The sequence below is a fragment of the Sorex araneus genome, chromosome 10, assembly GCF_027595985.1.
Source record: "Sorex araneus isolate mSorAra2 chromosome 10, mSorAra2.pri, whole genome shotgun sequence".
NCBI lineage: Eukaryota > Metazoa > Chordata > Mammalia > Eulipotyphla > Soricidae > Sorex > Sorex araneus.
This window is the reverse complement of record NC_073311.1, coordinates 25,342,136-25,367,866: the sequence shown is the minus strand read 5'-3', so window position 1 is coordinate 25,367,866 and position 25,731 is coordinate 25,342,136. Positions and strand designations below refer to the sequence as shown.

At 36.6% G+C, this 25,731-nt stretch overlaps 1 protein-coding gene across 1 annotated transcript in view; it reads right to left on the bottom strand.

Moving 5' to 3' along the window:
• The window catches only part of TMTC2 (transmembrane O-mannosyltransferase targeting cadherins 2), a 450,942-nt gene that overhangs the window by 49,896 nt on the left and 375,315 nt on the right, over positions 1-25,731 (bottom strand). The window contains exons 10-11 of the mRNA XM_004602709.2: positions 23,145-23,259; positions 7,019-7,082 (exon numbers count right to left, since the gene is read on the bottom strand). Of these exons, the coding sequence (XP_004602766.2) occupies positions 7,019-7,082; positions 23,145-23,259 (179 nt within the window). The remainder of the gene's footprint in view (positions 1-7,018; positions 7,083-23,144; positions 23,260-25,731) is intronic.

Here is a 25,731-nt window from a genome sequence, read left to right as displayed (position 1 = left end):
GGGATTGAACCTGGGTTGGCCATATGCAAGGCAAACACCCTACCCGCTGTACTATCACTCCGGATCCATCACTGTGTTTCTGTACTTGCCAACATTTTATGACTGCTCCTTTATTTGGATTTCCCAAGATTCCATCTTCCACCTTTCTTTTTTCAAATGCAAAGCACATTCTTCTTTATATCATACAAATGACCATCCTAGGTTATTATTTTCATCATATTACTCCATTAATACAATCCTAGAATACAAACTATTAATTCTTAGTTTGGAATCCGAAGTCTTTCATGTGACTTTTCGTTTCCAGTTTGGTCTCCCCTCCTGTTCTTCCCTTGGCTTTACCTCCCTCCAGACTAAGCCACATCTACTGCCTTCTTGAGCTCCTTGCCCTGGTTCAGACATCTGCCTTATTGGCCAGAACTCACTTTTCTGTTTCTCCTGCTCACAGTTTCACCTCTAAGCATTCTACTCGTCAAGATTCTCTAAGCTTGCCAACTCTGACTTAATGCCTCAAAGGATCAATTCAGCTGAAAGCAATTTCTCTTCCTCTGCACTCTCCTAGCGCATAGCTTCTATCACACACAAAGCACTTATTATATAGCATTATTTACTGCCTTGAAGTGTGAGGATTTGGATCCATGTGTTGTTTCCTCCGATCTCTCCCTACATTAGTGTATTTCTCAAGGTCAAGGTTAATATTTCATGCCTTTGATATCCTACTGAATTTAGCATGGAGTCTTACGTGAAGCTCAGACTCAGCAAGAAATAAGCTGAATAAATCCAGACGGAAACCACATCCCCTCAACATACAAGGTATATAGATATGATTATTAGCAATTCCACATACCCACGGGTTTTTGGATGTTTTTAGTAAAATAAAAGTTAAAATGAAAGTTGGTAACTCTGCGCTACTGATAGTTCCCATTCTTCACATTGATTTAAGCCATAAGCTAATGCAGAAATTGGCTTAATTCCCACAGGAAGAACAAAACTGTTTCATTTAAATATTTCCTCTCGTCCTCGAGAGTCAGCATTTTTGGAGGTGCATAAATGGAAGACTATTAAGAGTCTTTCCATGTTTTAAGAAAAAAATGCTGCAAAAATATCAATTTTATTTATAAAACCAAAATGGAAAAGTGGAAAAGACTGAAATAGCAGTTTTAGTAAAGAGCTTTTCCATTTGGGGCCACAGATAGAGTACAGGGGTTCAGGTGCTTGTCTGGGCAGTGGCCAATCCCAATTCAATGCCCAGAATTGCATATGGCTTCTGAGTATCTCCAGAAGTCTCCCCTGAGCACAGAAACAGTAATAAGGCCTGAACCCCAGCCAGGTGTGACCCCAGAACAAACAACAACAAAAGAGTCCATCAAATATATTATCATTTTTATTGGAGGGGTTATGCCCACACTTAATGGTGCTCAGGAGCTACTACTGGCTCTGTACTTGCAGTAACTACCAAGACTGCTTGGGAAACCACACAGTGCTGGCACCAAACCAAGTAAATGCTTGAGCCCCTGTATTATGTCTCCCGCTTTTATAGAAATATTTATTGGGTCAGAGAGATAGGACAATGATTTAGGTACTTGCCTTGCATATGGTTGACCCTTTCAATCCTTAGCAACTTATGCATCACCAGTAGTGATCCCTGAGCACTGCACCAGGAATAAGCCCTAAATACTGCTTATTGTGGCCCAAAGACCGATAAACACACACAAACACATTTTAATATAAAATTAAGTTTAATTTTAGAACCATAACCTCACCGAATAAATTTTTAAAAATTAATAGTACTACTCTTTGCTATAAACATGTTTCTCACCAGATACTTCAGTAATATAATCTTTTTAAAATTTCACTGTCACTGTCATCCCATTGCTCATCAATTTGCTCTAGCGGGCACCAGTAATGTCTCCATGTGAGACTTCTTGTTACTGGTTTTGGCATATCGAATATACCACGGGTAGCTTGCCAGGCTCTGCCACTCGAATGAGATACTCTCAATAGCTTGCTGGGCTCTCCGAGAGGGGTGGAGGAATCAAACCCGGGTCAACCATGTGCAAGGCAAACGCCCTACTCTCTATGCTATTGCTCCAGTCCTATTTTTAATTTAAATTTATTATTTAATTTAATCATAATAAGATACACAGTTACAAAGTTGTTCATGACTAGATCTCAGTTATATAATGTTCCAACACCCATCCCTTCACCAGTGTACATTTCCCACCACCGAAGTCCCCAGTATCTCCATCCCTCCCCCTCCCCCCCCACCCTACTACCTCTATGGCAGGCACTTTTCTTCTCTCTGACTCTGTCTCTCTCTGTTTCTTTCTATCTATCTTTTCTTTTGGGCATATGGTTTGCAATATAGATACTGAAAGGTTATCAGTTACATACCTTTACCTACGTTCAAGCAATGTACTAATTCTTGATGAAGAGACATTCAGAATTTATAAAGCAAAATTATATTATGTCCTCTTAGATCTTGTTTAAAACTTGGGATTCTTCATATAGAAAATAATCTAAAGTTAAATTAGGGACACTCTGCTCCTAAAGACTTTGATTCCAGAGGTCTCTAACCCATTTTGCCATCCAGAGTGGCTTCCTACAGCAATGCACTGGGACTGTGAGCTGGGCTACAACTCCTCGCTGCCTGGGGATGGATTTTTCCTCTCCACCCTGTTTTTCTGCATGGAAAATGGCGGTGGCAGCAATATTCACGTGGCGAGAGCCACCTTCTGAGACTCCTAACCCAGAGATATACGGTTTTTACAGTTTGGGGCTCACAGGCAACCATGGGAAGTGGGCGTTACCTGCACGCCCTTGGCCCAGATAAATCTGGAGCTGCTGAGCGCAAAACGGACCCTCTGCTCCTAAAGACTGATTCCAGAGGTCTTCTAACCCATTTTGGCATCCAGAGCGGATTTCTACAGCAATGAACTGGGACTGTAAGCTGGGCTATGCAATTTCTGGCAGAATTTTCCCTGGACTTTATACAGAATTCCAAAACCGCATCTCTTAATTGTCAGCAATGTGAAACGGTTCCTTTTTAGCAGATCTGACTTTGGGGGGAAACTCCAAACAATAACAGTGAGATTTTTGTTGAAATATTGAAGGTAATCAAAGTAGCAGCCATTTCCCTAGACTGTGAACTAAGCCATAGCCCCATGCCGGCCGAGAAGAGGAAATATCCCTCTTTCCCGGTTGTTTCCCATTTTCAGGGAGAAACGTGGCGTGGCGTCCACCATATTATGAGGCGCGGGAAGGGGGATGAGAAAAAAAAAAGGGAAAAGGAAAAGAAAAAAAAAAGAGTTATGTACTTGGAGCAGTGGGGCTACATATCTCTTCATTCTAAGCAATGGAAAACTAATTATCAAATGCTTCCTTGGTAGTAGGGCTGTCTTTCTTGGGGGGAAACTCCAACAACAATAGTGAGTTTTGTGTTGAAATATGGAATGTAATCAAGGTAAAGAGAAAATGAAGTGAAATTCATTAGTTAGGAATTTGGGGGTGGGAGGGTGGGGGCGGGAGGTATACTGGGGTTTTTGGTGATGGAATATGAGCACTGGTGAAGGGATGGGTGTTTGAATATTGTATAACTGAGACATAAGCCTGAGAGCTTTGCAACTTTCCACATGGTGATTCAATAAAATAAAAAAAAAGTTAAATTAATGACGTTAAAGTAAATTATATAGGAAATACATATTTTTTATGTCACTGTCACTGTCATCCCATTGCTCATCGATTTGCTTGAGCGGGTACCAGTAACATCTCCATTGTGAAACTTGTTTTTACTGTTTTGGGCATATCAAATACACCATGGATAGCTTGCCAGGCTCTGCCGTGTGGGCGGAATATTCTCTATAGCTTGCTAGGCTCTCTGAGAGGGACAGAGGAATCGAACCCAGTTCGGCCGCATGTAAGGCAAACGCATTATTGCTGTGCTATTGCTCCAGCCCACATATTTTTTATAGAAGAGAAAAACAAATCCATTACAAAGCATATAGAAGAGCTGTATTTTGTTAAAAGACAAATATATCCCACAATCTTTTCAATATGGTGATAAATGGTTATACAACAGAGTTGTAAGCACATATTTTTACTTTGTATGGTAACAAGCATAGCTAAAAAAAAAAATCAACAGAATCCTAAAATACATCTTTAATTATTGTACTTTGACACTTAAATAATAGAAGAAAATACTTTATAAAATTAAAATTACCACATAAACAAGAAAATAGGAAAGTCAGCAAAACTATTGAGTGACTGGGAATTAAGGTTTATTTACTATAGTCTTATATAAGCAAATAACTATTTTTTATAATTAATTTAAAGCCTATCAATATAAAAGTATATTTCCATAAAGGGGATACATATATATGAGCAAAATAAATGTACAAGAATGTTTTCATTTAGAGTTGAGGTTAACCAATCAACACATAGGTATTGCTTTAAAATATCTCTTTATTTCAGTACAAAAATTTATACTATAATCGAGATTTGTATTTTATAAATCTGGATTCAGTGGCATATTAGGCAGATTATGAATAAAAAAATCAAAGAAATTTGTGGAACAGATTAAGAAAAGACCACATCTATTGAACTATCAACTTGAACATCAGATACTTACTGTTAAATAAAAAAAATTTGTACTTTATCCAAATCCATGAAAAACTAAATTATTTTAATCAGATCAGTGCAGTTTTATTTGAATAAATGCATTGTCAAAAACTAACCAGCCGATGCTTATATAAGGAGAATTTGGGGGGTTTTGGGAAAAAATGGCTTTGAATGGAGATTAAGTATTGATTTTATGATAAGTCTTGTCATTTAAAATACACAATCTCACAAATCAGGCTTAAATCTTATGGTACCTCAGTATCATTATATTTTGTCAGCTTAGACAGCTTGTATAGTTCTTTTTCTCACTGATTCATTACAATGTCCACAGAAAAATAAATGTGACATTCAAGGGCCTAATAAATAATAGTAAGCTAATTATCATTTATAATAAATATTAATCAACATGACAAAAGAAAAAAATTCTCTAATTCATCTTAATAAAATTATAATTTTTAGCTTAAGTTTATTGTTTCCTTAGAAATGCCACAAAAAGAGACCCGCTCTACTATTAACAAAGCTATGCTTCTCACACACCTCTTCACACTTCTGAACATTTTCCCTGCTGCTCCATCTTTCTCCAAAGCTTTAATTATTAATACATTCTTTAATGATGCTTTTCTACTCCCTTTCCAATACATTAGATTATAAGCACCTAATAGGCAGGTGCTTACTTATTCTATTAATTTCTTTATATTCATTGCACCTGGCACTTCGAAGGTACTATTTGAAACTTTTCTGGATAGATAATGAAAGAATAATTATTATTTTGGTATCCCAAGTTTATGATTTACATTTCTTCTCTAAAATATTGCTATGTTTTCCCACCAAACTTTCTAATATATATACAACAGCCAGCAGTACAATCTGATTCTCCTATTAACTATGATATGGGGTGAGATATTAATTTATCTGAGTTTCAGAAAAATGGATCACATTATTTGAGTTGTGCCTGTGGATCTTGTGAGAGATTAATCACTGTCACTGTCACTGTCATCCCGTTGCTCATCGATTTGTTCGAGCGGGTACCAGTAACATCTCTCATTGAGAGATTTATTGTTTCTGTTTTTGGCATATCCAATACACAGGGGTAGCTTGCCAGGTTCTGCCACGAAGGCTTGATACTCTCGGTAGCTTGCCGGGCTCTCCGAGAGGGGCAGAGGAATCGAACTCCGGTTGGCCGCGTGAAAAGCGAATGCCCAATTGCTGTGCTATTGCTCCAGCCCAAGAGATTAATAAGGTGATAAATATAAAGTACCAGGTTTGACACAGAATAAGTGGTCAATAAATTTTACTTGTTATTGTTCTTACATTATAACTATTAAATAATTATGTTTTCTGCAAACAACCTATCGATTCTTAAAGTAGATCATAATAATAGAAACTTAGAACATTCAAATCCAGGGTTCAAGTAATACATGGCTGAATCTTCTTAAAAATATTTTTGCATTTTGCATTCATGAACATTAATTTCTCTCATACATGCTCCATCCAACTGTATAAACCTTGTATAGGAATCACCATACTGGGTTTCAATTACTTGATTGTGTGTCATCTTTTCTGGACACTGTGTGGATTTTCAGGGTCTGAAATCTCTGTATCCTATTATACAACAGGCACTCTGTAGATGTTTGCCCAATGGATGGAATGCGACTGAGCTCACTATTTGTAATCCTGTCACATGTGCACTTTCATTACTGTTTCAAAATTACATTTCTCAATAGATAGCGGAGATCTAGAGAGCAGCGAGAGGGTTTAGTGCTGGAGAGTGATGCAGAGCAGAATGTGTATGATCATAAAAGCAGGGCACTGAAATCAGTGGTGTGCTATGAATAAAAAAGTGCTTTGAAGACTGAAACCAAACCGGTTCTTATTTCCTCATAAATGGTTACCCATTTCAATAGTAATGACCTAATTTATATCCCTCTTACTTTATGGAAGTGTGACTGTGTAGGGGAACTTTCAAATAAAAACACATTTGATGAAGTTGAAAAGCATAGTTATTAGAAATGAGAACTGTAGATCAGGAAAGAGGTACACAGCTTGAGGTTTGACTAGATGTAAGAATCAAAAAATAGCAAAGATATTAGGAAGTCCTTAGGTATTTAGCACCATAGCAAAGGAGCTTGCAAACTAATTTTAAAAGTCAACTCAATGCAAAGTATTTAGTAATGTCAAAGCCTGTATTTAAATAATAAAAAAATGTATAGTACTCTAACAGCACAATGACATATGCCTCTGCAAAAAGAAGGAAATATGAGACCAGAACATTTGACTGTTGAATTGGCCATCTATAAGGGGTATCAGAGAGGCAAAAACAATGAGAGGGAGCTTCTGTGCATAAAATATCAGATGCTGTGAGCCCATCCCTTTGAGTAATGCATTTCATTAGGAAAGTACTTACATTAGGCCTCAGCCTGGCTGCTAGCTCATAATACTTCTCAGCTGCTTCATTGAGGCTAGCCTGTCTGTTAAGGAAAAACAAACAAAAAGAATGTATCATTTTAAAGCAGATTCTGAAAGGAATCGTTATACAACAAAATAATATTAACTTTCTAAAATTACAATCACACTAATCACACTGTAAGTCACCTAAACAGAAAAAGACTATTGAAATTAGATTGCATGTTATGTACTTATCAGTCTTTAAAGCATTATGAATATCATCTTTAGTATCTCAACCTAATTGTATTCAGGTGATACTCTTATTCTAAATTTACAAATCAGGAATTAGAGACGCTATTTTCTTTTCTAAGGCAGCACAGATAATAGGCAATAAGTTTGGAATTTTCCAGCAGAAACATAATGTTCCAGAATAAATTTTTAAAATAAGTGATTAATATAATTAGTTGCTTTGTTTCATGACTCTAGTGAACATTTATAGATTGAAAAAAAAAAAAAGAGGCGGTCCAGACCCCTTGCCAGGCTGTCTTCACCAGGACAACTCAGAGGGGGTCGGGTGGAGTTTCTCTCCTCTCCCAACGGAGCCCCGGAAGCCAAAAACCCTCCAGAACCCAACTGCCATCATGCTCAGGGCTGCTCTTCACTGGCTCAGATGAGCCTTACCCATAGGGAAACCTGCAGAAAAACCCAGGTACGCAGGACCCATGACTGAAATCCCCAAGCTAACTCGGAGAGGGAATGGGCCTCCTCCCCCCAGCTCCCAAGTCTTCCAGTAATTTGGCAGCACACCCACAAACTGCCCCTGGTGACATATAATCTCATTATGGACCAAGATCTAGAGACTCAGAAATAATGCTCCCTGAAGAGAGCAACATAGGCCTCATCCATGAGTGAATCAGCTGTATAATCGCATTCTAAAGTTTAGACTTCGTGCACCTCTCGCCCTCTACACCACTAATATACAACGTTTTGGGGGCACAATTTGGGATTGGGTGGAAATATTAGAAATATGGTGGTGGGAAGGTGCAATGGTGGTGGGATTGGTCTTTGAATATTAAATATAATGAATTACAGTAAACAACTTTATAAAAATAAAAAAGAGGAAAATATATCTTCTAAATGGAAGCCAAATATGTAAGCCCAAAATTTATCACTTAGTCCTATGTAGCTGAAAGCAATTATATCCAGTTGATCTAGACATTTTTTCACTCCTCTTAAGTGCCCAAAAAGAATTGAAAAAGGGGCCTGTGCTAGGAAGAGAGCTATCATCTAGAGATAACTGTTGTTTAAAGTGAAGAGATGTATAAATGTATCAACATGGAAAGTATCATGTTAAGTGAAATGAGTCAGAAAGAGAGGGACAGACATAGAAAGATAACACTCATTTGTGGAATATAAAGTAACAGAATGGGAGACTAACAGCCAAGAACAAGAGATATAAGTACCAGGAGGATTACTCCACAGCTTGGAAGCCGGCCTCACATGCTGAGGGGATAGAGATAGAGATAGCTCAGATAGAGAAGGGACCAGCAAACAAAGGTTGCTCAGGATGGGAAATTCGGCTGAAAATGGGCTACAGACTGAACATGATGCCTACTTAATACCTCTATAGCAAATCACAATACCCAAAAGGAGAGAGAGGACAAAAGGGAATGCCCTGCCACAGAGGTGGGGTGGGGTGTAGGGACAGGGTGGAGTTGGTGGGAGGGATGCTGGGACCATTGGTGGTGGAGAATGGGCACTGGTGGAGGGATGGGTATTCGATCATTGTATGACTGAAATGTAAGCATGAAAGTTTGTAAGTCTCTAACTTTATCTCACGGTGATCCATTAATAATTTTTTTAAAAAAGTAAAGAATGAATTTTTTAACAACAATTGTTCTTTTCTGCTTAACTTGCCCTCTTCTGCTCCTCAGAAGTCTCAGACCTCAGTCCCTCCCTTAGCTCTTCTCTTGGCAGAGAAGCCTTCAATGTCTGGTTGCCTTTGGGTCACAAGACTCTAAGCAGGGGAGTTTCTTCCATATAAGATTGATTAAATGTTCTTTTTTCCTGTTGATGTCTTTTTTTTTTTTTATCACCACTGTGGGGGCTGGTATATCAGTCAAGAACCTGTAAGAGTGGAGGGAAAACTGTTTGTCCTCCAGACACTGTTTAGAAACCCATTCTCCGGGTAGAGTGTGTGTGTGTGTGGGGTGGGGGGGGTGTCTGCTTTTATATATTTATTTATTTAAGTTTGGCTTTTTGGGTCATACAAGGCGATGCTCAGGGGTTACTCCTGGCTCTGCAATCACTCCTATGGGTACTCGGGGGACCATATGAGATGCTGGGGATTGAACTCAGGTTGGCTGCATGCAAGGCAAATGTCCTACCCACTGTACTATCACTCCGGCTCCTGCTTTAATTTTTTTAAAGGTCAGTTTCTCCTCACTTTCTCACCATAGTCATGGTCATACAACACAGTCAGAACTCATGGTTAGAATTCACTCACAATGGTGAAGTATTGGCGATCTCCTTGCCACACTTTTGCTATGAGGATTAATACTGGGGAGGCTAAGGAGAGAGCACAAGTGGCCACGAGTCTAGTATCTGTAAGGTCTCGGGCTCTTTTCTCAGTGCTGCCTGCTCCGCCCTACCCAGAACTGCCAAGTGTAGAGTTGGGGCATCTTGGGGTTCTGAGCACTTCAAGCCCACCCTGCTGGGTTTGGACTCTACAAGAGCAAAAATGAATTACTACTGGATATCATGTTTTTTGACCTTGAGAGCTGTGCTTTTCCTTGCTGCTTCAAGCTATTTATTCTTGCCTGCAGTGGCCTTTCTAATTTTACAAGTCTCCACAGTCTTTAAGTAGTTAGATTTGGTTTCTCTATTCACACCAATTGGGATGAGTAGTAGCACAGTTGACACAATCAAGATGCATACTGAGTTGTTTTTTTCTTCTCAACAGAAAAGTTTCTAATATGTTCAGAAGTCATGCATTTAGGTTCAGTCAGATGACTAGCATAAGAAATCACACAAGATCCTCAAAAATCCCAGCCATTAACCTTCACTATGGAATCTGATCAGTTCACACTGCTTCACAAAACCTAAAAATGGCAGACAATCTGATCTAGAAAACGCTTGTGCGTTGAGCTGTAATGTTGTGACCATACTGGAGGGATACAATAGAAATAGTACAGAAAAATGTCAAATGCAATTTCAGATCATGCACATGTTATAGTTATGACTAGAACAACTGCAGTGGCGAGCAGGGCTACAGTTAAAATGCAGTTCATTTCCTTCAAAATGGTTGTTAGGAAACTTTGAGGTGTGAAGATGACAAAGGGTTCAGGTAGGAAAAGCAGAAACAAAACTTCATGTTCTCATCTAAACACCACATTCAGGTTTTTAATAAGAAGGTTAACTAGTCATGCCTATAAAATTGAAACTGTACTTTGGTCCAGCCAAATAAAAACTATAAAGACCTATCCATTGCAGTCATATAAATTATAGGAATAACTGAAGATAATATCTCTCTGGACATATTTTTCTAATTTTTAGAGGAAAAATAATTAGAAACACTGCTATTTTAATGGCATCATGGAGAAAGTAAAAACACTTGACCTGAGGCCCTACTGGACTCATGACATGTTACAATGTGCCACTGCAATTTATATTCTCATAAATGCTAACGTCCTATTTCAGTGTCAAGGAAAGTTCGTTTGTCTGGTATGGAATAGTAAAAATTCCCCCTCTAGAGGATTTAATGACAGTTCTGTCCACCAAATCATAGAATCACTCTGGTTCAAACTCATTTAGAAATTCAATCCAACATTCATAAGGTCATGCCCTGGAAGGGTTTTCTCCAGTGTAAAATAAAAGACATGGAGGTAGGAAATTAAAATAATTTCAGACTACAAAGCAGTGTTACTTTGAAGTAAAATCAACCAAAGTAAGAAACCTAACCTCAAGTGCATAAAACTTATTTTCTTTTATGAATATTTAAATTCATGAGATAAATAAGGATAAAAGAAAACTGGAGAAAATCACCAGGTGAAATGCCTTTATTGAAAATTTTTTAAATTGATTTATTTTGTTTATTTATTTTTGCTTTTTGGGTCACACCTGACAATGCACAGTGGTTACTCCTGGCTCATGCACTCAGGAATTATTCCTGGCGGTGCTTGGGGGACCATTTGGGATGCTGGGAATCGAACCTGGGTTGGTGGCATTCCAGGCAAACACCCTATATACTGTGCTATCACTCCAGCCCCTAAGTTGATTTATTTTAAATTGAACCACAATGAATTACAGATTTACAAAGTTAATCATTATTGAGTTTCAGATAAACAATGTCCCAACACCAATCCATTTACCAGTGTCCATGTTCCTCTACCAATGTCCCTAGTTTCTTTTATGCCTGTAAGCCTGCCTCTGTGGTGGCATGTCCCCCTTCCACCACAGTCCTCGTCTAGTGCTCCCTTACCCTAACTTATCTCCACACCTCCAGTGGCAAGCTTCTTATTGAAGACAAGGTCTCCTGCTCTTGTTCTTTGTTTTTATTGCCTTTGGGTATTTGCTAGAAACTCCTATAAAGTTTCTTTATACTCTACATATTACAGAAATCCTTCTGTGTCTGTCCTCACTCTAACTTCTTTTAGTTAGAAGTTAAAAAAAAATCACCACCTCCCCCAAATGGTTATTAGTTATTACTATACTCATAGTAGTCATTAGTGATTCAATTAACAGAGTATCTAGTTTAGAAGACTTAATTTCTTAAGCTATCATTCATAATATTCTAAAGAAAGGGGTTGGGGTAAAATTAAATTTTTATTCTAGAACTTTGTTGTAACTCTGAATAGTCTTTACTGATTACTATCAACAAACATTTATGGCAACCCATTACAAACCACAGTGAAAAGTATGCCATGGGTCGGAACAGTAGCACATCGGATAGGGCATTTGCCTTGCAAGGCTGACCTGAGTTCTATTGCCAGAATCCATATGGTACCCTGTGCACAGCCAGGGAAAAAAATGGAAAAAGTATATCAGTTCTAACTCACTGATTATTTACTTACACCCTTGTTGTAGTCCCTAGAATACAGAAGAAAGATCATGAGGCATTGTCCAATGTACACTTAAGAGTATATGCTGCATTTTATCCTCTTTTCTATAAGAAGCATCCTGAGAGAGCTTAATAAATGTTAATCACATACTTAACTAAATCTTTAATCAATATCTGCACTCTGAGGAAATAAGCAATACTTTGCTATTTACTTGGCGGTAGAAGTCTATCAAATATTAAAGTAAAAAACTATAGGCCTGCAAAGTGCAGAGGGAGTGTGACCAGCAGGCTGGCTTGGTGCTGTACACCCCAGCTAAGGTCCCCTCAGACTAAATCCACGCAGGGGAGGCATCAGGTTTCTGGAGCAAACTTAGAAATACCATCTTTGCCCCCCAGGTCAGGAGTGAACCCCGACCATGAAGGAGCTCTGCAGCTGTGTATTTCTTACTTTTCCATTCCATATACATACAAAGACACCTTAATTGTAGGTTCCTAAGTATACAACAATATGCAAGAAACAAGTCCAAACTGCAAAAGTCATAATGGTTAAAGCAGAGCAGAAATCCACCAGGCGGAGTGAATACAGAAGCCCAGATGACCCAACCAGTAAAAATGAGTTATATAACCTATTTGATAAGGAATTTAAAATGGAATTGTGGAGGATGCATGAGGAACTCAAAGAAATGATGGAATGCACTGCCATTAAGATATAAGACGATATGAGAACAGAAATGAGGAAAATACCAACAAAAGTACAAGCAGAAATGACAGATCTAAAAATACCTGGCAGGTAAATAAAAATCTCACTGGAAGATCTCATCAGCAATAGAATAACTGCTGCTAAGGATAGAATAATTGAGCTCCAAAGATGACGTGCAGATTTTCAGATGACAGCAGAAGATGGAAAAGAGTCTCAAAATAAATAAACAGATGACAAGAGAACATTGGGATAAATTCAAGAGGAACATCATAAGAATCATTGGGGTCTCAGAGGGGCAGGAAGAAAACCCTGATGAAGTAGCAACTGTCAAACCAAGTTCCCAGAGTTGAAGAGTGCTTGCACCCAGATCCAGGAGGCCTGAAAGGTACCACTTAAAAGAAATCCAAATAAAAATACCCAAAGACACATCCTAATCAGAATGACAAAAACCATAGACTGAGAATACTGAAAGCAGAAAGTTCAAAGAAGTGAAAAACTCTTAAACACGAAATTTTTAAAGACCCACCAGAGGAACTCAGGTTCCCAGGGCCACCAGGATGGGTATATAGACAGAAGGAAATAAAGTTGCTGCAGATTCTCTTCACTATTTCTTTTCTATAACAGAAAAGTTTAAAACTCTCTGTTTCCCATACAACTTTAAAGGGATGGGTCTTTCCATATTTCAGTTACAATCCTACAAATAGGAAGCTGTTAAATCATAAATTACATTGAACTGAGACTTAGCAAAGTAAATTTCTTCAAGATTATAATGATTTTAAGCAAGTGGGTTGGGAGTGAAGGACTCTCCAGGAAAATGTAGGAGCCACAGCAAATGCTGCTGCTTGTGGCATGTGTGAAATTGTAAGATGATGTGAATATACTATGTTGGGTCAGACCGCAATTCTTAACAAAACAATTTATAACAAAACATGCTTTGTGATTATTATGCAGAAAAGCTGTATGTTAACTTTGAGTTACTAAGTTACTAAGATAATAAGATAAAGGGAGAATATGCATGCAATTACAGTTTTGACTTCCCATCCAACTCCATCTCCCAAATTAATAAAAGTTATCTACAGAAGGCCATGTTAAGTAAAGGGATACTTTTAAGAACAAGCATCAGAATGTACAATTGTGTTTCGTCCCCAAGAAACTGTCTTCACAAAAAAGGAAGCGTGGGAAGAAACTCAAGGGAAAATATCTAGGGGATGAGGAAAAGCAAAAACAGGGGTTCACTGTTTTACCCCACAATCTTGCATTATCCATGGGAACATAGAAAAGATGTGGAGGGGAATCATAAATTTTTTTGTGTGCATTTAAAGATTAAGAAGGTGGGAAAACTATGAGCTAAAAACTATGAGCTACTCTTAGCTATATGGCCTAGTATGGAGCTCTCAGAGTCAACTCTAAGTTAGGTCTCATCTTTAGATACTAAAGCACCTCAATGCCAATAGCATACTTATCAATTAGGGACTCCAATGGAGAATGATTGATTACACAGTTACCAGCTCCAGCCCATAATTATGTACTCTCCATTTTTCACACTATCCTTGGCTTCTCAGGGACAAAAAACATAATAAAATACAAAGATCTCATATTTGTTTGTTTATTTGTGGTCCACACCCAGTGATGCTCAGGAGTTATTCCTGACTCAGGAATTATTCCTCCTGGTGCTCGGAGGACCATATGGGATGTCATGGATTGATCCCGAGGTCAACTGCATTCAAGGCAAATGCCCTAACTGCTATACTATTTCTCCAGCCCTCCGCCCCCCCTCCTCCATGTAAACTGCATTATAAAGTAAACTACAGACTCCCAAGAAAGTACTGGATTGGGCTGAATATATTATGAAAGTCTTCATATTCAGTTTTTCTGCCATTAATTACCAGTAGATTCAGTAAATACAAAGCAACTAAAATGATCATTATTTGCATGCTACAAAATTACATTTTTGTACATGTGACTATAAAACTTACATGTTTTAAAAATATGGAAACATATTTCACATACAGAATTCTACTATGGTATTTTATGGAAGGTTTTTATTTTTGAAACTATGTTATGGCACAATATTCTCATGAGAAATATAAAATATGTTTGGGACAAATGATGTTATGGAATAATAACCTAATGTGCCCTTAAATTACCCAATGGTATAAAATGATCTGACTAAAAATCATTTACAATTACCTACAATTTTGTAAATTTCTGAGAATTATAAAATTAAAAATTGCTGCACTAAACAGTTATTCCTTGAAAGTCAAAGAAAATTGAATACTCAACTAGCACATAAATTATTAGTAGTTGGAAACCATCAATTTTGAATTATAATTATTTTACAGGTGTAATAAGCACTACCTGACAAATATAAAATATAATATTAAAGTCTTGGTGATTATGTTCAAGGATAACACATGAACTTTTTTTTTAAAACAAGAGAGCTATTTGTTCCAGTATCATGAAAACAGAATCGAAACCCAAGCTGAGTTTCCTAGATTCCTGCCAACTATTAAACTGACACTTAAAGTTATTCAAAACAGTATTAGAATTTAATTCTAGTTGATAGTCATACAGTAGGAATAAAAGTAAGAATGAAATGAATTAGCAAGTAAAAATGTATGGAAAATGTTTCAAAACTTTCTCTGTCACACAACAGAGCAGTAAAGATCCTCACAGTGAAATCTAGAATGAATATTGTTTGACCATTAATCCTTCTCAAATGAAAATTTCACTATAAAATTCTGAGGGCCAAAGAGATAGCCCCCAAAGTAGGCATGTGTCTTGCATGTGGCTAGTCAGGGTTTGGTACAGGGCATCCCTTGTGGATCTCTGAGCACCACCAGAAGTGATCCCTAAACACTTAACTAGCAGTAAGCCATCAACACTGCTGGTTGTGAACCAAAATCATCAAAACTGAAAAAGCCTTAATGACTCATAGGTAATGGGAACTCTGAAATATAGACAGAAGAAACCATTTATAGTTATTACAAAATATTCCTCAGAGTTAAAAATTTCCCGATGGCTCCATCAGAGTCCCATTCAATCATGATTCTGAATGTTTAAGAATCTGCTAAGGAGAGAATCACACACATATCTAGAAAGAGCATTAATGAAATTTTCTGTAAAATTTTTAAAAAGCAGAAATATGGACTGAAAATACCAACTAAAATATTCATATAAAACACTATTTACATTCAAGGTCTAAGATTTTGTTGAAGAGGAGTTACGAGAGATGAAAAGAAAAATGGCAAGACAGAATTGGCTTGCACTGGTGATCCAAAAATCAACATCATGACTATCATCTGGGACTTGTTAGAAGTGTAAAATCTCAGACATTATCCAAATCTACTAAAGCAAAATATTCACTTTAATAAGATCCCCAGGTGATTCACTTGGACATTAATGGCAGAGAGCACTGTGTTGGACGACGTTTACCTTCATCCTCATCTGCCTCTCCCTTCATTAGAAAGCTTCACAACCTATTACAACTGACTTAAAATAGGTCCCTCTTGATCAAAAGTTGGCAGAAAAATACATTTATAATTGGAAAAAGTGACTTTTTGAGTGGTGTTTGGTAATTTTTTAGTAAGGTGTTAAAGAAAATAATATATGGCTAGAGTGCCTTGGAGATATAGCTAAATCGGTATCATTTTTTTGTTTGTTTGTTTTGGGGCTACAACTGGCAGTGCTTGCACCTGGGTTGTGCCCAATGATCACTCTTGGTGAGGTTTGGGGGAACATATGGGGGTCCAGGGATTGGACCCTAATCAGTTGTATACATGGCAAGTGCTCTACTCACTGTACTATCTATCCAGATGTATATCTTATTTAGTATATATTATAAATATATAAAATATGTATATTAAATACACATAAACATGTTTTAATTTATAATACACATAAATATGTATTAATTATTTAATTAATTTACATAATATAATGTATTTGATATCAATATATTAAATACTTTAAATATGTATTTAATATACATATTTATATAGACAGAGACAAATAATATCTTACATGTATATAAACACACACTTCAGAAAAAATATCTTATTTGATCTATTCTCACTGAACAATTTCAATTTAATGTTATCTCTGGTGGAATTAAACCTGCATAACTAAATTCTGTATGTTCAATATATATGAAATGGAATAAAGGTGTGTCATTTGAGAAAGCTGAAGGAAAGCATTTCTTAAACATTTGCTCTATTCTCTAAAATTAGAGAAACAATGGGAATCAACTGGTGAAATGCAATGTTATTTCCCTAAGCAGGTTAGGGACTCTACTTGGGCCCATCAGCCTGAAAACAAGGTAAGAGCACACTAATTTCAGCTGTAAGTATATCCTTTATCAGAAGACATTACATGATTGTATTTTAAAAAATAAAATATTCTTTTAAGGTTAAATTGGAATTTTCTTTGCTCTACCTTTAAATTTACTTTCTGAAGTTTAACAGAGAGAAATAATTTAATAATACTGAAGGATTTTATTATTTAGTATTTATACACTAAATAATGCATTAATTTCTATATGTCCTTTCTTTATCAGTCAGTTCCAGAGGCGTGTTTTCTAGACTATGTTTTAGTTATAAAACAGATGGGGCTAAAGTGGCACAGTGCTATACCTAAACTGAATATACTGCTTAAAGTCTAGCCTTAAATTGTGCAAATATGAACTCTCTTTAAACATCTTCATCTATAAAATAGGAATAGTAATGTCTACTTCGTAAGTGTGCAATTATACCTAAGAGTACGGTAGATTAAAGAAAATGTCTAACAAAATGCAGCAGGGGCTGATCTGAGAATAAATGCTACTTTGTTCTTCCTTTATCCTCTCAATGGACACACTTTCCACTAGAAATGAATGCTGTGAATCAGGTAAAGTTTGTTTTTAGTGCCTCTGGACTTCCCAAGTATCAAATATCTTCATGTTCTTTTCAGCATTCAGTTCTGGGGAAACACTGAATAAATCCATTCATACCAAATGCTTCTAATAGACTAATTGATTCAATATTTTTCTCTCACAAACCTAAAGATATAATACTGCTGAGTTCTAGCATTTTCAGTTCTTTTGATATTTTCCTTTGATGATAACCAATCTGTTATTTTTAAAAAATGTGTTCATCTGGATGATACCGTATTTTTCTCTTTTTTATCTGAAGTGCTAAAAAAATACGACATTTATGTAGTCAAGGTTCACTATCTAAGGTTACTCACCAACTCTAATCACCCTCCCTCAAATTAGACTAGCTATACTGTGGCTCTCACCTTCCCAAGTAAAGATGGAGACACACAATTCTTCATTTTTCAACATTTTTTTTTTTATCCAGTCAAGGTTCTAGCACAGGACTCAGCTTCAACCAATTCAAAAGCTGCAACCTTAGGAGTCAGATTCCAAAGTAAGTATAATGAAGAGGCATCTGAAAACCATTCTATAACGGCTGTGGCTCTTGATCTTTTGTCCTTGTGAGTGATGTTTGGCAGAGTTCCGGGCAGTGAAAGCTGCAAATTCTAAGGGGAAGATGGGTACTTAGGTACCACTTCTGACTTCAGTTTAAGCCTTTGAGAGTGAGATTTTAGTTTTTGTTTTGTTTTTATGGTTCTGTGCTCTGGGGACAATAGGGGTTGTTTCCTGGGTTTGAACCAAGGTTGGCTGTGCCTCAGACAAGAGCCTTACCCAGTATACTAAGGCTCTGATGCAGAAAGTGTGTGAGAGCCTGAATGCCCTTGTATATAACCTATAACTGCTTAAAATAGTAATAGGGTGTTCCTTAATTTGCAACCAAAAAAATAACCTACACATGAAGACAAGCTTATGCATTCAACTTACTTTTATCAAATGTACTAATATATAGCATAAATTTGTATATACTATATATAAAATTATATACATTGTACATATATACTACACATATAATAATGTATGCTATAGAAATGCAAATATGTATGTAAAGTTACAAGTATGTATATATTGTTCTCAATTTACTGATTTTTTTACTATTACATTACTTTTATGTCATTAGTATTTATAAGTGATTGGAAAAATTCTATGTTTCTACTTAAAGTATCATATTATCAATTATATATTGTGGCAATGGAACTAAAAATTCAGAGATCCTATTAGTCTCTTGGTAATTTTTTTCAATTTTATGGCTTTGTTCTTTCAACTGCCTATTTTATTTTCAAAGATAACATTTTGTGCATGGGTTCAGTTACACTCTGGTAATGAACTCCTCCAAATTGTCAGAAAACTAAGATAAAAAAATTCTGACTCATTCAACCTATTCAGTGCAGGTGAAAAAGATCTGTTTGCCTTAGGGAATTTCAGTATGTCCACAATTCCCAGGTTAGGAAAACAAAAATGTACTGACACAAACTTTTGTTCAAAAATGACACATATCACATTCACAGATATTCAGTGACCCAAATAATAAGGCCAAGGAAGATCAACTGTGAAGAAGGCAATGAGTGAGATCCAGTTGTATTTTTCAAAGATGTATTGCAAAACATATTTGGAGAATAGCATAAATACTTCCCAACCACATAATGTTTTTGAGAATTACACTGATCATAGGAATTGGTGATATTTCTATCTCTCCTACATGTTAACATAAATTTCACTTCTTCAGTGAAAACTCTTTTCTAGTACATTAGATCTCTCTTCAATGCAAAGATACAATTTTTTTTTCTTGGCTTATTTTAAAGAAACATTGTTACTCATCACTGGGACCTGAAATGGGTTTGTTGGAAATTTTTCACAATTTAAGCTTTTTGATATTACTATTAAGATAAAGATCTGCTTGCTGACAGTGACTACTTGGCCCTCCACTTCCAATCCAGAATCACCTAAATGGAGTAACTGTTTTTGCAATGAGATGAGCAATTTTCCTCCCTTCAATAATAAATTATTTGGGCCATGTTTCTTAAAATTACCCAAGGAAAGTCACCTTTAAGAAGCGTGCTCAAGCCCTATGTGAATTGAATGTTTTCTTAAATTACTGCTTTGATTTGATTTGAGATATTATTCCAATCATTAACCTAGCTAACTATGGAACAATCACAGAGACATTTAACCTGTTCCTCATGCTCAACTGTTTCCCAAATCTTAAAAATTTTGTCTCTTAAATAACTCATAAAAGGACAGAGTTCTTGAGGGAATGATTAGTATCAAACTCAATTTAAACAACTTAGAATCACCAGGGAAAATGTTATATGTAACATTTAATAAGCAAAATCTTAATAACTCTGGCTGAATTCAAGGAAAAGCCAATAAACTTTCTTATTTCTTTCAGTGAAGTCCTAAATATTCTTGATTAATAAGGAAAGAAGTTGGTGTTCAGATTACAAAGTAAGCACTTAAGAAATACTTGAATTTGACAGAGCCAAAAACCAGAAAAATGAAGTAAAAATATTCTTGGGGACTGCCACCAATTTGAGAAGGCTATGGTTAGGCAGTGGTGATCAAACTTGCAATCAGTATAGGAAGGTGATGACTGACCACTGCTTAATGAGGAATGCAGACTGTAGCAAGCTAAAGAAGGCTCCGAAAATAAACCCTAAGAAGGCTTTCCATACAACCAATACAACACAAAATATTTTCAGTGGTATCTAGTACCATGGCAACTGAGAAAAATTTATAAGAAATCTATTTAGAAGCCTTTTTAAAAAATGTCCTTATGATGGGTTTCCATTGGTAAACCTTAAATTTTAGATAGTAATTTTATATGTAGAAAAATGCCTTCTGGACAAAAGACTATTGTGATTAGGATGAATTAGCTTGTAGCAGCTTCCGCATTCCCATCCTTGAAAATAGCTTATTGTGACTAAAAGCGTAGTTTCTAAAGAACACAAAACATTCTCCCTATAATAGTATCTAGGCTGTCACTCAGAATAAAGTGTCTCTTAAAAGTTTTTCTTGCATTGAATGCTCTTATAAATTGAATACAGTATATTTTATAAGTAAAATCAATATCAGCTAAGTTCCGAAATTTCTGGTAGAGATCAGCTGTAGGCATGTTAAACATTAATGTGGAGTGGGGACATGTACATGAAATCTCAATGTACCTTTCCTCCCAAACAATCTCTGAGTTTTCCGTTTAAAACGCTGAGGGCAAAAATGAGCAGGAAAGAAGTAAGATACAGCTATACTAACAAAATTGAAATAAAAATCCAAAATAATCTAAAGAACTTGTTCTACACATTGGGTCCTGGAGAACAGGTGTAGGTTTAGAGAATCAGTTGGTTCTGAGAGGGCAACATGAGGACTGAGTGCAGTGTGGGAAAGAGTACATGGTAGCAGATGGAGTGCTCGAGAAGAGCTCAGGGACCTAGGTGCTACTCTTGGACATGCTCGGTTAACAAGGTCAGCTTGTTCAATGCCACGGCCTGGTGATATAGTGCTGCTTGCGTCAGGCTGAACTGGGGGTTATTAGAGCCACTCCAGCAATATCCTGGGACATCCAGAACCATAACGTGTGGTATTGGAGGAGTCATGTGATACAAGATAGAACTCTATCTCTGTACATGCATTCATGTTCCCTTGAGCTCTGAGCTACCTCTCCAGCCCCAGCAATTTGCATTTTAACTAGCCTAAATATGTGATAAAATTGCATAAAGCACATTAATTCACATTTACAGGAATACAGGTAATACTAGGAAAGCTCACCAGTGGATCGTATCAATAGCAGTTTATCGATGTAGTTTCTAGAAGATATTACCTCGGAGAAAACTGAATAAATGGTACAAGGCATCTGTTTCTTTAATTTCATGTGAATGGACAATTACATCAAAGTAAGTCTAAAAAATAGTTCCTCTAATTTTCTCAAAAGTTCACACTCAAAAAACCACCCAAACAAGAAACAATTTCTTTGTTATTTTCTATCCTTTGTGAAATCAATCTACATAATTACAAGCAAATCTCCAGAATCAAAACAGAACCCAGAACCCACTCTATGGATATCTCCTATTAAATCCTTCCTGTAATCTATAGATCAGCACCACTCCATGGAAATTTTTTGGAAGTCCACCAAAAATTTCCCCTCAGTCACAGTAGCAGCAGATATCATATTAGCTAACAACTGCAAATTTTGTTATGTTCAAATCAACAAATAAAATACTATCTACACTGGTTTTTGTTACTCTTGAACTGCAAGATACTTCTGCTATTTTTCCTGTTCTGCTCATGTGAAAAATGTTGAAGAATGGATCAGAGAAATAGCATAGAAGGTAACGCACTTGATTTGCACAGAACTGATTATGTTCATTAGAGGCACCATGTATAGTCCTCTGAGCACCATCAGGAGTAAGCCCTGGTCGCCACCAGGTACGAACCAATACCAAAAGAAAAAGAAAAGGCTAAAAGATGCTGCTTTAGACAGCTAATGGAGCAATCACTGAGAATATGACATGGTATATACTCATTGCTAGCAGAATAATGCTTTTTAAACAACTTTATAAATCATTTGCATTGTTTTGTTATTTTTTGGGTCACACCCAGCATCCTCAGGGCTTACTCCTGCATCACTCCGAGCAGTGCTCAGGGGACCATATGGAATGTTGGATATCAAAACCTGGTTGATCGCATGCAATGCAAGAACCTTACCTGCTGTTCCATCATTTGCATTTTTAAAACTCCTCATAGTAAAATAACATTGGGATACATGACTTTTTAATAGTCACAAGCAAAACTGTTAACTTGTTAGTCATTTATTAATTCTTGTATTTTCCATTTGTAATACTCTTTTAAAAAACAGAAGCATTATATGTCTAAAAGATTATTTCAGTAATATAGCAATGGTGCCTAATTACAGGGTCATTGAAACTGACAGACCTTAGATATAACTATATTTGATAATCCTCTCTACTATCAAATATATTAAAACTATTCACCACTGTCGGGGCCGGAGCGATAGCACAGCGGGTAGGGCGTTTGCCTTGCACGCGGCCGACCCGGGTTCAATCCCCGGCATCCCATATGGTCCCCTGAGCACTGCCAGGAGTAATTCCTGAGTGCAGAACCAGGAGTAACCCCTGAGCATTGCTGGGTGTGACCCAAAAAGCAAAAAAAAAAAAAACTATTCACCACTGTCAAAAAATGTAAAACATAAGAGATATTTCACTTATCATTTGTTTTGGGACCAGACATGCTGGTGGTACTCAGGGCTTACCTGAGAACCTGAGTTCTGTGTTCAGGAACTGGCAGGGCTTGGACGACTATCTGGAGAGCCTGGGACTGAAATAAGGTCAGTCGTATACAGGGCAAGAGCCTTCTCTGCTGTGCTATGTCTCCAACTTGAAACTGTTTTTTAAAGTTATGCTTAGAAACATCTATTTAGAGTTATTAACATAATTTTTTTTTAATGTACAGTAGCAAAGCCAAACCTGAGCATGTGGGCAGCATTGAAGACCACATCAAATTCCATGCTGTCCAGTTCAGCTGCTTTTTTGGCCATCTCAGCTGCTTCTATGAGGCGAGATTCTTCCAGAAGAAACTGACCTGTAATTTTAAAAGCAAAGAGCTTAATCTTGGAAAATATTGTTATTTTGAAATATTCAAATATTATTTGTATATTATATGAAACAGTAAAACTAGTACAGAGAAAAATACAAAATCACTGAAAAGCTTATCTAAAGCTCTAATATATGTGTGTGTGTCATAAATTCAAGTGCTCCTATTAGTTACATTTATGCCATTTTCAAATTGCAGAATACTGATGTCAAAGCAAAAATGCTTATTTATTTGAAACTCATTCACAAAATTTAAAGGAAGTTAAAAACTTGTAGTATATGAGCAAGTAAGAATCATGCTGACTCCAAAGCCAAAATAAGTAAATCACAAAAATAAAAACCATCCCCAACACTACTGCAGCCATAAACACCAAATCATTACCATATTTTTAACTAATGCAGATGCAAAAATCCTCAACAAAGTACTAGTAAACAAGGTTCAAGGGTATACATTGTAAGACTCATTCATCAATGGTTCAACACACTCAAATTAATAAGAGGAGATATATCACTTTAATAAAATGATAAATTTTGATGATATCAATAGAAATTTAAAATGTTTTTAACAAGATTTAATGTCCTTTTACAATAAAACCCTAAATCAATGAAAAATTTACCAAATATAATTTAGGCCATATGATAAGTATAGAGTTGAACACAACTTCAATGATGCAAATCTGAGAATGTTCCTCTAAGATCAGACAAAAGACAGTTTATTTCACCCCTACTTTTCTTTTTTTTTCTTTAGTGAGTCACAGTGAGGGTACAGTTATAGAGTCACACCTTTTTGTGCTTCTTTTTCCCTCATGCAATGTTCGAGAGCCCATCCCTCCACCAGTGTCCATTCTCCACCAATGACCCAGTATCCTACCCACCCCCCAATCTCATCCCCCCCACCCTACCTTGCCTCTGTGGCAGGGTATTCCAATTTGTTCTCTCTCTCTCTCCTTATATTTCACCCCTACTTTTCAATAGAGTAGCACAAATCAAGGCAAGAATGATTAAATAAGGATACAGGACATATATCAACTAAGAAACAAAGTAAACTACAACTATTTGCTGATGACATACTGCTGTATACAGAAAATCCCAAAGACTCCTGTTAAAATGCAATTAAAATCAACAAATATAGCAATGTGACAGGACACAAAGCTATCATACAAAAATATGTTTGGTTTTTACATGCAAATAATGAGCTAGCAGAAAGAGAAATCAGGAAAGCAATCCCATTACAATAGAATAAAAAAAAATCCAATACTTTGGAATGAATTTAGTCAATGTAGTCAAAAATCTAGACATGAAAAACTAAGACATTGTTGAAAGAAACAGAAGACACAAAGAGACAGAAAGATATTAAACACTCATGGATTGGAGATGTTAACAATGTCAAAATGGATTTATTACCTAAAGTAATATATGGATTCAATTCAGTTCCTTTAAAAATCCCAATGGCATTCTCTACAGAATTAGAATAGTAAATCATGCATTCATTTTCAACTACAAAAGACACTGAAAAGCAAAACACTCAAGAAAAGAAAAAGATAAAAAAATGGAGGGTATTATTCTCCCAGAACTGAAACTACTAGAATGTAATAGTAATTAAAACAGGTTGGCATTGTAATAAAAGCACACACACACAAACCATAGAAGAGAATTAAGACTCCAGAAATAAAACCCCCAATATATAGAGAATTAATTTTTCTACAAAGGATCTAAGAGCTACAAACCGAGGAAAGTCACTTCAGTAAACAGTGTAGGGAAACTGGTCTACAACCTACAAAATAAACTAGATTGTAATATACAAAATGAACTCAGGATGGTTCTAAAATGCTGAGTTGTGACATGAGTCCTTAAAATACACAGAAGAAAATATAGGTGTCATATTTCTCAACATCAGCTTTAGGAATTTCAAATGGGATGACTGACTCCAATAACAAGGGAAACCAAAGTAAAAATAAACAAATGTGAATACATCAAACTACAAATATCTATATAGTGAAATTTTCATAAAATGAAAATATGGAAAGAAAACAATATACCAACAACACATATGACAAATGTTAATACTCAAAGTAAATAAAGGTCTTCGAGATCTGGTGGCCAGCTAGATTAATTTTGGTACCAGCAACTGCTTGCAGCAATGTCTCTAGATTGTGAACTAAGCCATAGCCCCACGCCGGCCAAGGAGGTGAAAGGTCCTTCTTTCTCAGTATTTTTTCCCCTTTTTGGGGAAAAGAGGCGTGGCATCAGCCATATTATGAGGTCCATTAAGGAGGTATGAGCTTGGTGGTGTGGGAAGGAAAAAAAAAAGAGGTATGAACTTGAAACAGCGGGACGTGTGGGCAGTCTCGGGACGGGGGCGATACCGGTGCGTGCTCTGCCGAGATGCGACTGGGGTGGCCACACATTTCTGTGGCCACTCTGCTGCTGATCGACCATGATCTGGATGCCTGCTAGACTA